This window comes from Dromaius novaehollandiae, chromosome 5 (genome assembly GCF_036370855.1).
Source record: "Dromaius novaehollandiae isolate bDroNov1 chromosome 5, bDroNov1.hap1, whole genome shotgun sequence".
In the NCBI taxonomy this organism is placed as follows: domain Eukaryota; kingdom Metazoa; phylum Chordata; class Aves; order Casuariiformes; family Dromaiidae; genus Dromaius; species Dromaius novaehollandiae.
The window spans coordinates 4984090-4998234 of NC_088102.1; the positions used below are offsets into that span (position 1 = coordinate 4984090).

Genomic DNA, 14145 nt, shown 5'->3' on the forward strand with positions numbered 1-14145 from the left:
TTTTAATTAAACATTTTATTTAAACCAATACAAGCACCATGCTTAGCAAAAAAGATTTGGTTTAAAGTAAACATGCAACATGAACTAGCAGAGACTAAACAGCATATGGAAGTTGTACTGGTTACTGATAATTTCATGGAATTGCCAAGTTATCGAGACTGGCCACGAACCTCTCGCACCTATTGCGATCTGCAGCGCTGGTGCCAGCCCTGACATGTCACAGCACACAACAAGCTGCAGCGAGTCCAACTCACGTAAGCAAGAGTTTCACTGCATTCCTTCTCGTGTCCTCCATTTCGCAGTTACTAGAAGTATGTATCAAAAAATCCTGCTCAAAACTTCTTTTCTGAGTACGCTAAAGTGAGGAATTGAATCAATTCCCTTGCTTTTACATTTTTGACTCAGACCCTTGATAGCAGTTTAATATTGTTTCTGGACTGTTTTTTGTTTAAGATACAAAAATGAAATCCTAGTACAAATGCATAAGATGCTCCTTTGGAGAAGTGGAAAGCTGTCAACACCTGCATTATTGCCTCCTTTTATAGATCAAAACAGCATTCATGATACTAGAAACACTTTTAAACCAAATATCAGCATTTAAACATTTTTTGTGAAAAATATCCAAACCTTATAAGTCCATTTTTATGGCCTAACATGCAAACTCATGCTTTAATTCACCTTACCATCAATTAATAGGATTATAAGAGCTGTATCCCAGCCACCTATTCAATATTTAAAAGCAAACCAGACTAATTGTGGCAGAAGTCTCTCTTTACGAAAGGCCTTCAGGCTTAACTTAGGCCAGGAATTTTATGGCCCACTTAAACTCCTGAAAAATAGGAGCTCACAATGGAAAATACTGACTCTCAGACCTTTAGCTACAAAGGCTCCCATAAGTGGCATTAGGTAATTTATGTTGTCCTTCAGTTTGAGCACTCTTTAGAGATCTAAAAATTCAGACAAATACATGATTACAGACAGGCAACTCAATAGTAAAGCGCAGTCAGAACATATTGGCCTTCTGAACATGGACACATCTGCTTCCCACTCACCTTAAGGGAGCAGCAGCAAGGAAAGTGCAGTTCTAAGGATAAGGGAGAAGTGTGTTATGAAAACATGATTATTTGTGCAGGACAGATTTGGATATAATTAATGCCTTAGTTTAATGAATTCAGCATTACTGGCCTCCTAATTTAACACTACTACCTAAATCTCAACAGCCTAGGACAGTAAGCAGCAGCAGACAGTTGTGTCAAAACACTGCATTGAAAACACGGAAACCACAAACGAGCCCAGAACAGCAAACATCCTCTGCAGAGTCATCCTCCAACTACCTGCAGCTGCTTCCTCACTTCCACAGCTAAGAGGAGAGGGGAGAGGAGGTACAGCGACCAAGTAACACAGCTTGAACAACAGTACTGGTGGGCTGAGCAGCATCGACGCTACCTTTCACAAGACCATGGGCTTGAAAGCTCTCAACAGGATTTGTTTGCTTTCCAGAAGACTTGAGGGGCAGCACCTAAGGCAGAAAGTCCTTAGGTGGAGGAAACAAGGACATCGAAGGGAAGAGAAAAGCAGTACTCGGCATGACGACTTCCAGTACACTGATACAGCCCTAAGCAGCAGTATTTGCTTGGCAGAAGGCGCAGCGATCCAGGGATGCAGAATTAAGTCCAACCTGACTGTGGCAGCTCCTGCCCTCTCCCCCAAAGGGAGGCCCCTTCGACAAGTGCTTTTGCCAAGCCCTGTGCAAGCAGCAGCTGGATGCTGGCAGCCCACCAGTGTACAAAGTACAATGACAAAGATGATTAATCCAGTTTTCCCCACTGCAAATCAAGCTGAGCATTACAAGTGGCAGCCTCCCCCACACACTGTACTTTGACATGTCTTACCTTTAGCACAATACCAGCAAAACAAGACACTTGCTGTTCTAAGACTGATGCTTAGAGTGACACCATTCCTTAAACCAAAGTCTTATTTATACAAGTTTGTCACAAAAGAAGGCATTGCTTTTATTGATCTGTAGTACAGAATGATCAAGTAACAGTTTCATCATCAATATTTTCTGTCCAGGGAAATCAGTGTTGTTCCAGTTCAATATGTTAACACAGAAATTTTATTTCCTTTAATTACAAGCATTTGTTTCCTGCACTGAACGATCAGTTTAGTCAGATCTTAACATCCTCATTTTGAAGAGCTCCTCCCAAGTCAGATTTGTATACAAATGACTGAGTAGTAACATCAAACTAAGAAGAGATTTACCAACACTGAGGACCTCTGCATGTGAATTCCATGTGATCTTAGGTGAATGAATGTCTTGACACTAACACAACATATGTTTTCACACACCTTCCTTCAGCACAGGTTTCACAGCATGAAATACTGGCCTCTTAATTTAACACTGCTTTCTTTTCTCAAACAGATCTGTTAGGGCAGCTGTACTTTAAGGTATGTTGTTATCAACAGGAAGCTGCTCTTGCACAGATACTTAATTCAGTAGCATGACAAACACTCATGAGCTAGATAGCGAGATACCGTCACATGAGTACTCCTTTTGCCACTGCATGCACTGAACATGATGTCACATATCAGACAACTATTCTACTCGATATAAAACAGACCTGTAAAAAGACTGGTCATTTATAAAAGTTAAATACTATTTTCACATTAGAGTCTTTGCTGTTTCTACGAGATGAACCGTAAATAAATCAAGATCAAATTATCACTTATGCAAAAGTGGAATGTAATTTTGGCCAACAAGCAGTTAAGAAAGTTAAAAGACTATCATTAAAATACTCCATAGCTATGTGTGGCCAACTTTTATAGCAAAAAAAAAAAAAGAGAGAGATATAAATCATTCAATATCATGAAAAGCTTTAACTTCCTGGACTCCTACAAATGGAGTAGATGACTGGAATTTCAAAGAAAATGAGGTTAGCTTTTAACAGATGTCAACTGCAGCACTAGGCACTAGAAAAAAGTATTACTCGGATTTTTTAACAAAGTTGTTACCAAATTTGTAATAAGTGGCAGTGTAAAATCCTTAAGTCATTTTAAAGCTAACAAATTAAAGGCACACAGTATTACCAGGTGTTCATATACAGGAAATGAGCAAAGAGGTAAACTTCTTAACAGTGTAGTAAGTTATATATGCAAGACATCTGGTGTGAGAGTAACCAGAGTTGTAATTCAGCCCTTAGTTATCATTTAGTTCCTGTAAGACTATATTAGCATGAGAACTGGACAGTCAAAGCTTTGCCCTGAAATTTAGTGAGATTTCTCAGTTGACTGAGAAATCACTGGAATGACAATGTTAGTTCCAAGAATTTGGAAAAGTTCATAGGGACTCAATGGAAGGACAGATGGATAGGTTTGTTGTACAAGGATTTTGTCTTTTTAATACTAAATACTTCCAGGGACTAGTTTGCAAAATTCAGAAGACATTAAGTCAAAAAGTCTGACAAGTAAGTGACTACACAATTTTTGCATATAAATGGCTAGCATACGTCATAAGGATGCATCTGTAGCTCAGAAAAAGTTAGTATCAGCTTCCAAATTATGTTTGTAAATAGTTATAAATTCAGAACTGAACTATTCTAATTATAGAAATATTAATCACAAGAGTGCAAAAGGAGTCCCTGCAGAGGAGTATTCCCTTTAACAGGTACAAATAAGGAAACACCTGCAAAGATTTGTTACTTCAAGGAGACAGACCTGCTATTCTTTGCACAAACTCTGCACAAGAGATGTACTGCAGGAGACAGATGTAAATACAGTGCATTTTTAGATGTAAGTATTCATGTCTGGTTCCAGTATTATCAGGATGGTACATAAATACTTATTACACAGGTTTTTCTTAATGGAAGAAGCCCAGTTTCTCACGCAGCCATTCTTCAGTTAGGTCTTCTGTATTTCTTATTTCAAATACCTAAACAAAATTGGATTGTATAAATATCTGAGGTGCTTGTACTCAAAAGGAATAAGCATAAAATGCAACCAATGCCTTTCCACAGTGTGGACAGTTATCTGTGGATTTTAAAACAGCTGTAATAAGCCAGTAACCAAATTAGAGTTTTCATCCGCTTTCTTGAAAACATACGTTAATATTTTAGAGTAACAGCAGGTGGAAAATACACAAGACCTTGGGTGGCAAGAATTATTACTAACTTGAACAAGTGGGAACTCCATAATTCCTATTTCTAGGCTACATTCTTGTTCTTTAAGAACATCTGCAAGAACAGCACAAGCACTACATGTTTAAGTTACTTTGAAATGGCACCATTTCTTATATGGAATTCCTAACTCTGAGAGCAAGAGGATCACCCTCTTGAAGAGTAAAAGCGAATTCAACTTCCGGCCTGACTTAACCCCAAAGATCAGGAAGTGTGCTCAGCTCAAGACACAGTTATTCTCCTTTGAGCTCACATACACCCCTACCACAGTAGCACATTTTGCTTTCCCAAAAAAAAAAAAAAAGACCTGGGTTATACCTCAGAATAGAAGACTGACACAAAAAAAAGTGTAAGTCAAAAAAAAAAAAAAAGCTTTAACATAGTCTTGAAGCAGAAAATGAGACCAAAGCCACAAATATACTCTTTCCATTCTGTATGGGAAAGTGGCTATTTTGACACCCTTCAAGAGAGTTTAAATTAATTCTGTATTACTAAATGGAGTCTTTGGGATGCACAACCAGCAGATCATCTTTTTCAGAAGAAGCAGGTAAGTAAATTTTGCAAATCCACAGGCCTTGGAAAGTGTTTTGCTAGGCAATGAAAGTAAGAAAGTTATTTTGAGACTGCTATTACTATTCTGACCATATTCAAAATAAAGCTATTTCCAGCACTAAATCAGTTATCTGTCTTTTCAAGCATATAGTGTACATAGCTGCAAAAAGCATGCTAAGGCTGGCAGAAAGAACACAGTTTTAGAAGACTCACAAAAACTCCTCAGCAAACCTGCTGTTTGGTCCTTATCCATTTTACCATTTTAAATCTTCTTTAGGAAACAATTTAGATTTTGTATCTTTTCTCATTTCCCATCCCTGCTGGAATAGTCTCTGGACACTGATTCTTGTATTCAGACAGTGATCCACTACCATCAACTGAAATACTGATTAAGTAAAATATGGAATAAAACCCCCCAAATTCAGTATTATAGCATTAAGTATTATAGCTTAACAGAAGCCAAGCTAATATGCAAGCCATCGAAAAATAAGAGGACTCGGCTGAATCACTGCAGAAATCACACCAGGAGGAAGTCACAGCATGAGCTAGAACGAAATACAGCTCAGGGAGGGGCAAGCATAAAGCACATTTGAAAAGCCAGTAAACAACCTGAACTGGATGCAGGGGAGGGTCAGCTCCAGAAAGAAGATAATCACGTGCCTTTAATCTGGGCTTTCATTCAAAAGCCTTTCAGACAGAATTCCTCCCACTTGATAAGTGATACTAACTACAATAAAGCTGGTCCCCAGGCTTTCACCTTCTTTTCACCTTCTTCCTTCTCACTGAGTGGTCCTTTCTTACAAAGTGTCTCTAGAAGAGGTGGAAGTTCACAATATTCCCCTTGCCCCAACATACATGTTTACCAGGACGTTAAAGAACTCAGTCAGCATAAGGAAGACACAAAAGAAATAGTGAAATCATTCTATACTGCATGCAGAATCTGAAGTGACCATTGAATCTATTTACCTTTACGAGTTGAAACTAAAACCTTGAGAAATTTAGGTGCTAATTAAGCAGAAATTTCAGAGACCTCAAAAATGACAATTAGGCAAGGTGGGTTTTTTCTTTTCTTTTTTTTTTTTTTTTCCGCTTTTAATAGGCCTATGCCTAGTGAATGCAGTGATTTCTTCTGGTCTCAGGGTGGAGAAAGCAAACAGAGGAAGGTTTAGAGTTGTTCAGCAGTTGTCTCATATTACTTACAAATACTTCGATCAGTCTAAATTCCATTCTATCATCTACTTGATTTTTACCAACCAGGAAAAGGTTCTTTCATGAAACTGATGGATTTGGTACATAGGTACCAAACACACATATATGCTAACACAAAGTAAAGCAATAAGGTTTTTTTGCAACTGCCTTCCCTCTTACTTCCATTTTAGACTTAAATTCTGAAGGCTATGTTCTGTAAGTTTACAATCCCATATTCCATGCAGCATGCAGCAGAACAAGTCCATACCACACTGGGCTTCAGTTTATTCTTCTCAATAAATTAATTCCCCAAACTGAAAACATCCACCCCGATGAAAGGCATTTTGGTCTTAGAGAACATTTTTCTTCCTGTCCCTTAAAACTCCAAAAATTCCTATGTATGCTCCTTTCTTCAGTCTTCCTGAAACAGAATCTGTTCACTCTTACTTCAAATATCCTTCTTGTGTTAGGCTCAAGTAAGACAGAAAAACAACTTCCGAAACCTGCATTTAAAGGGAAGACAGTTATTTCCAATAGTCATTTATACCTTAGTGAGTTCAGCTGTCTGTACAAGCTTATTCTTGCTCCCAGCATACATCATCTGCTGTTCAGGCTTACATCCTGCAATTGTGAAAGAAAAGACTGTTTAGATACTTTGACTGCAATACTTCAAAGAGTAGATTTTTAATTCCAACCCAAAAGCTGAGTCTCCATGCAGAAGAGTGACCTAATTCTTTATATACAGTATCATCCTTGCTCTTACTTTCATATTTGAAAAGCATTTGCTGCTTATAGTTGTGTAGGTTGAATTGGTCTCAACCTGCATCTGTATTTCTGCTTAGAGCTGACATCAAACATTGCAGCAGTCAAATTTTAATTGCAATTCAGGATAAACAGCCAAGAAAGTACCACACAGTACTACCTCCTGCCACTACACTAGTGTGCCAATTACATTGCATTAAATTCTTCACCCTTCTGCTATTTCTATAAGATTTCCATGTCATTGCTAGTTACACTTATACAGCTCTGAATAGAATATGCATCTGAACCGGAATCAAACTGAATATGTACCATGCCTGTTTGAACCACTGTTCTCTCCCAGTCTCCCCCAAACCCTCCAGCTGAACTGGTAGCTCAAAATGACCTTTTGCTGAATGCAGATCAGAGCAATGCCAGTCACACTTGACATTAAGTAGATGGTTAGACTTTCAACCTATGGTTTGTTGTTTATGACTCCAGCATCAGTCTGACCACTAACTTCTGTGCAGAATATTTTTTGAAACAACAGAAAGATGAAGAAAAAGATAGCTGCCTTTTCTTTGGATTCTTCTTATTTAGAAGTTTCTAGGTATGGGTATAGTTTTAAATCCTACAGACCATAAAGAACATTATCTAAATTGTCTGTTCCTATGAAGTACTCTATGTTCACCTGCTTTAGCTATTTCAAGGTCTTCCAGGAAGATCCTTACTGCTGTTCCAACTCTTGGAATATCCTTCTGAAGAGAAATAACACCCGTAACATTTGTACAGAGACGCTCTGGTAACTACAGACCAATATGCTCACTAGTTGCTAAACTCTTACCTGCCTGGTTATTCTAGCTCTAAGAAGGATAAAATAATGCAATCAATTTATCTTCCTCTAGAGGATAACAAGGATAATCCAGTAATACCAGAAAGCTACCCTATTACAACTCAGAACACATAGATAGAAGCCACAGGGGCAATTCAGCTCTGTAAAGCCCAAATCAAGTCACGGGTTTTTGACTTTATTAAAATTACACAGTTCCCAGGGCAGTCTAATCTATACTGAGGGCTGCTGTAATGCAAGCAGAAGAAGCTACCAGTCAATAAACTTGGGACAATCTAAGGTTCCAGTTTTTCTCCCTGAGCACGGCCTGCCCGCCCCACTGCACTCACCTGCCCAGATCTCAGTCACAGAGCACTCTATTCTCCTCTGCCCCCAAAGCTGTGACAGGCCTTTACATCTGCATGTCGCAGCAGTGTTTGAAGGCATCCTTTTTCGCTGCCCATCACACTCAGGCCCCCTGGAAAGTCTCCCTTGCTAACTCCATGCCAAACCCTTTGAGTCCTGCTTTATCCCAATCCCTCTTGCAGGAGCATGTGCCCCCACACCCTACTGAGAACAAGAGGAATTTCTTCCCACCCAATCACCTCTATTAAAATAGCAAGAGGACAGAGGTACCCAAGAACCTTCAGCAAAAGAGGTGGTGATTCCCAGCCCTCTCCTCACTCCTGACCAGACCAGGCTCAGAACATATTTCAGGAATTCCCCAGGATTTGGGGAAAGGTAGACAAGAAACACGTTAAGGTAAATCTACATGAACTGATACTGATGTAAATGAAAGGAGCCTAGAGCACTCTGTATGTTGCTGAGCATGTCACCAAGAACATAGTGGGCACACTTAAAAAGGTGGGCTCACCTTTTGGAAGGCTATACAGGGAACTAACATTTCCGTTCCACCTTCAGAAATTAGGCATGGGGCGGGGGGAAATCTCTTCTACTCTACTCAGGAGGAAGTGCTCTAGATGCGAGCCCCAAACGCAAATGAAAACCTCTAGCAACTAAGGAGCTCTGGGTAGATGTAAGTACTGACGCTTGCAACAAGCAGTTGCAGTGAGGATGGAGCTATTATGCCAGAGATTCCTATTTACCACAGGTCTCCAGCTAACACTGCAGCTTTACAGTGCCTTGATTCCAGTACTGGCATAAATAAACTTATCCTCGAGCATCTGAATCACTATTTGAGCGTTAAGCACTCGTTTCATCTTCCAGAGCAAAGAACGTTCCATGTTTACAGTACACAGTAGCTATGATTCACGATGTTCACTCACCAACTGGACTGGAGAAGATAAAGCACAAGGGATAAGAAACTCTTCCATCATCATGTTGATACCTGTAACTATACACAATGAATGTTTTTTCTGAGGTTAAAGAAACTAAAAATCAATGATTTTATTAGGCTACAACCCTCAGTTATCAGAGCTTAATGTAGGTACAAGAAAGTTCTCCCTCAGTCTTGCACGCTAGAAGATGCTTTCACTTTGGTAAGTAGTCTCACTGTTCTCCTATCTTCACTTTCATCTGCTATTTCAAATCCACATTTGACTTTCAAAACTGACCCCGCTTTTCTTCACCAATCCCTCTCACATCTGGGGACAAGGGGTGTTTCTGTATTGCTGTTTCACATCACAGGGCTAAAAAAATCACCCTTTTCATTGCAAACAGTTCTCCCCTTAGCTTTGTAGAAAGACTTCCCACACCCACCAGTAAGTTCTTTGACTTGAAAGCCAAATTCTTTCCTTGAAGATCAAGCACTGCTTTGTTTCACGTGTTTTGCTGAACTTGCACTCAAATTTTAGGCAAGGTTCTTCCTCTATAGCCTCCTACTGCACTATGTTCATGAAAAGGAAAATTAAGAATGGCACCTGGAATAATGCCACCCAGCCAGCCTCTGAGGAAAACAGGAACTCTTCTCTAAATCACACACCTACACTCCTACCAAAATTGACTACAACAGCAAAATAGCATGGGCCACTTACTGAGAAATTATCAAAACATATCCTAAGTTACACAGGCAGTTTTCTACATTTATAAGGAGCCACATACAAAATTGTTATATTTTACTCATTTCTTGACATTAACAGTAGCGTGGCTTCAGTTTATTTCCTTTTAAACTATATTCTGTAACATGTGGGGGAAGTCAAATCTCAGGAAAGTTAAACAATGACTGATAACACTTGAGCCTAAGTCTTACAAAGTGGGACACAATTGTTCAGCGCCTCATGAAAACTGATCCTTATGTTATTTCACAACTAGAACAATAGTAGAGTTGCACTATGGGCAAGTATTGGCATAAAAAAGTGAAGTTCGAATTGGAGCACTTTGAACAGTTTCCAGGAATGAACAAGACCAAATGCCAGTAACGTAAGAAGGATATCGAGGTTGTCTCTCAGGCAGCTCGTCTTTTAGCTCATCAGGAGAAATACCCTGGTAACATTAAACACAAGCAATATTTGAACAAATTAACTTGCAGTTACATACTACGAAGACTGAAACAGAACAATGAAATGGTGAAACAGCTGTAAGTTAGATACATATCTACAATTTAACTGATAATGATCTCTCGCACAAATTACTAGAGCAGTTTAGGAAAACTTGTCTGTTAACAGATTCCTACGATCAAATAGGATTAATGTGAGCATGAATAATCATCCCTGTTTTAGACATAATGAGTTTAGAAAACATTTTTGGCTCTAGTTGGATATGCTGGCAGCTACCCTGCTTTTCTAACTTTACTACTAAACAGAAGTAAGCACACCCAAAAGAGTATCTATTAAAATCAACTACATAGATGTGCTTTTGGAAATTCAGTCCTTCCTTCTTAAGCAAGGTTCCTATTCTCTTCAGACGTTACATTAACTCCTACATTCTAGGGAATAAGAGCTTTAATACCCAAATCCCTGCGAAGGATTTAATTTTGCCCTATGTACCATCAAGAAACACTACACACTGGGCTGACCCTATTATGCCACCTATCATATTCAGAGTCTGCAAGGGATTAGCAATGCTAGCTTCTAATTGATGGCAAATCAGTTCAGAGTCAAATATGCAGATCAACATGGAAATGCAGCAGAAATCTCTTCAGAAAGCTAGCAGGTGCCAAAAGATGCTCTCTACATACAATATTATGCTGTAACAGCTTTAAATTAAGTCTTGTGCAATTAATTAGTCAACTCAATTGCTTCTGCAAAGTTCCACTATTAATAGTGCTGTGTTTTACATGCAGAGTGACCATGCATTTAAATAAGCTCATGACCCAAATTAGATTAAGAGTTTGATAACGATTCGAAACTAAGGCAGTACCTTAGAGACAACAATACATTGCAGGCTGAAGATACTCTTATTTACAATTCATTTAACAAACCTCATGCTCCTCATCCAGTACCACCAGCTGTTTATCCTTGTCGATTTTCACTGTAAATCAAAATAAAATAGATCAACTTCTTATATAAAGATGCTTACAACCACCCACATTTTAACCATTGTCCAGCTGTCACTTTATACAATGTACAGATGAAGCTTTTTATATTCCCCCAGCAGGACGGTCCTTGTGCTTCCCTTCCGCTCTTCAGTCCCTATTCCACGACTTCACAAAATTTTGCAGTCGAGAGAAGTGTACAATTTAAGTGCTGTTCATTGCAATGTTTCTTTTCTCAAATTTTAGACAGAAAGGTCACAGTCTCTTAATTCAGGGCTACAGAGTTAGCAAACTCGAGATGAGCATGGCTTGACTTTTTTTTTTGTGTGCTATCATTTTACAACTAATGGTGGACCTTAAGCCACATATAAGTATCAATACTCTGCTACAAGCAAATGAAGTCTTGTACCACAAGAATAGCATTGCATTATTGTTAAAATTACAGAGGGGATGGGAGGCTGAAGCTTGCAGCAACAGCAGTCATCTTGGATCACATTTAGCTGTTGCAGGAACAAAATTACATGGGAAGGAAGAGAGGAGATAGGATTTTCTGCGAGACCGTGCAACTTTTGCCAGTAATGTTTTTAACTTACTTATAATGGCGGCATTGTTGGTTTCTTTACGAAACCGGAATTTTCTCAGTTTCTCCACCAGGTCTTCAGCAACATCACAAACCACCAGAGATTCACTCTGCAAAACGGAAACAGCAGAAGGGAGGCAAAGATAAGGGAAATCTTTCGAGTAAAATAGAAAAAAGGATGTCACGCATACATGCACAGGACAAACTCTACTGAAGTGGAACTATTTGCAACGGGTTGAAAGTTTCAGAAATACACATGATCCAGAAAAACAGATGAAAGCAGGTTTTAAGAACACAAGAACAGAACACATCTCTTCTATTATCCTGTCTCAAAGCCATGTAGTTTTATTAGCTATTCCTAAAGCCAGGTTATTCTGAAATATTTATCTTATGAAGCATTCCTATTTCTGCAACATGGTTCTTAAACATAAACAAATTTACAGGGCATTTGTCAAGACTAGTCCTGAAATTAGAGTCCCTTAAGATAGCAGTAAAGTGGTTAAAATAACTTAAAGATTTAGAGTCAGAAGAGCTGTTATTAGCATTTCAGAAGAACACAGGCCTTAATCAAGGGGCACTGCACCTTTTTACCCACAGAAGTATTAACGGAGCTTTTAAGATTTGCACACATGCAGGAAGCATTTAATTAAACATTTTAATCAAAAAGTTTGCATATTTTCTCCTCATGTGTTTAAGTTACTAACTCCAAATTCTCAGAATATCCAAGTAACATATTACTCATCATACTGAAGATGGGGAAGGAAATGATTATTTCACAAGCAACCCTGCAGGTTATCTTCCATTATATATGCAATTTTTAACTGTACCAGACCAACCACTGCCATTTCCGGAGCAACATTTTATACATACTACCAACCTCTATCAGCACGGATAGAGCTGCAAGCCAACCTCAGGAAGAAAAGTTGATTTACCACCTTCAGCTAACTCATATCATTGTACTTGTACACTCCTAAGGCATCAAAGTTTCCTGTCAAAGTTGCTACATTTCAAGACATCTTTAAAACTAAAAAGAATAGCTCAAATGAAAGAGATACTTGCAAAACAATCACAAGACCTACTAAATAGCTGCTTCATTGAGACAGATCACAGGTTACATGTCAGAAAGTTACTGTTTAAACTCCAAGTTCTGGCTGGTCATCAGACCCTTCTTGACCTGAGCACTGGCTTGTTTGCTAGGTTTCCTCAAAAAGCACAGAGGTGTCTCTGCTTCCCCCGCTTCCAAAACCACCTGGCAAATGTCCTATCATGTTCATTATTATTCCTAACAAACTTGCACCTTCATCAGCTTCTGGCAGAACGCCTTGTCTCTGCTTCCTTACAGCAGCTGAGGAAGCAATCAGGCTCTGTTGTGACAGGACTATTATTTTAAGGTCAGGCACTGTGTGTGCAGCCTTCACTTTCTTGCTTGTTTTCTGTAAATTTTAAAGAGTTTTCTTGGCTCCCTGACACCAACAAATGCCGTTAATATCCACTCTCGTTATTTCAGGAGATCTCTACTGCAAAGAGTTCAGCGGCTGTGTTTCAAGGGTGAAGTGATGATCTACATGAAATGCTCTGCCCCCACCCCCGGGGCATTCCTACCAGTCCTGCAGACTCGGGATAACACTGCACACCGGCTCCCTGCCCTCTTCCCACAGGCACCGCAGGACAAGCGGCAGCCTCGGTTATACCTGCGCAGCCACACAAATACCAACCCCTGAAGGAAATTTAAGCTCTGCCCGCAAAATACAAGTGATACCAGATCCCGATCACCCGCCAGGGGCCGAGCTGGCTCATCAGGGCTGGCTTTAACAGGGAATAAAGAATAAGGAAAGGAAGGAGCGAAGCGGCCGCCTCCCCCGCGGGGCAGCGCGGCCCCAACGGCCGGCCCCAACGGCCCCGCGCCCCTCACGGCACCTGCTCCCCCCCCCCACGGCTTTTCCCCCCGCCCGCCAGGCCCGACCCCGCGGGGGCACCGGCTGCTGGGCGGCCAGCGGCGCCCCTCCCGCCTCGGCGGCGTCTCCGCGGCGCGGGCTCCGCTCACCATCTTGCGCGCAGCGCGTAACCGCCCGGCTCCCGCCGCCCGCGCGCCAACAACGGAAGCCGCCAGCCGCCGCCTCGCTGAGCTGCGCGCCCCACTGCGCCTGCGCCGCGGAGACCCCTTGTCTTCCCCCCGCCCCCATCCAATCAGCACGGCCGCCCCAGCGGGGCGAGGAGCGTCACCCGCCTACGGGTAGCGCGAAGGTTCAAGTGCCGCGGGAAGCGGCTCGTTGCCGGGCGCGGCCCACGTGCCACGGGGCCGCGACGGAGGGCGGGCGAGCGAGCGGGGGCGCAGGCGCGCGGCGCGTGCCGCCGTGCCACGTGACGCGCCGCCGCGCCCCGGCCGGGTGCCGCGCACGAGGCGGGCGGTGCCCCGGCGCCATGGCAACGGGCCGGGGCAGGGCCTGCGCCAGCCGCGGGGGGCCGCGCGCTGTCGCGACAGGCACCCCGTCACAGCACACACACCGTCCTGACATACACACTGTCCTGACAGGCACACCATCCTGTTACACACACCATCATGACACAAACAGTATCACGACATGAATGCTGTCACGATGCACACGCCATCCAGGCATGCGCACTGTCCCAGGATGCACACTGCCGTGACACG

At 41.4% G+C, this 14145-nt stretch overlaps 1 protein-coding gene across 1 annotated transcript; it reads right to left on the reverse strand.

Moving 5' to 3' along the window:
• Window positions 1–13790, reverse strand: GMFB (glia maturation factor beta). Its single transcript, XM_064511849.1, has 7 exons — window positions 13537–13790; window positions 11506–11602; window positions 10859–10908; window positions 9870–9921; window positions 8766–8846; window positions 6460–6533; window positions 1–3928 (listed from the first exon to the last, which is right to left on the reverse strand). Exons 1-7 carry the CDS (start codon window positions 13537–13539, stop codon window positions 3857–3859), a joined length of 429 nt encoding a protein of 142 aa, XP_064367919.1. The 5' UTR covers window positions 13540–13790; the 3' UTR covers window positions 1–3856.
• Between the last annotated feature and the right edge of the window lie 355 nt (window positions 13791–14145).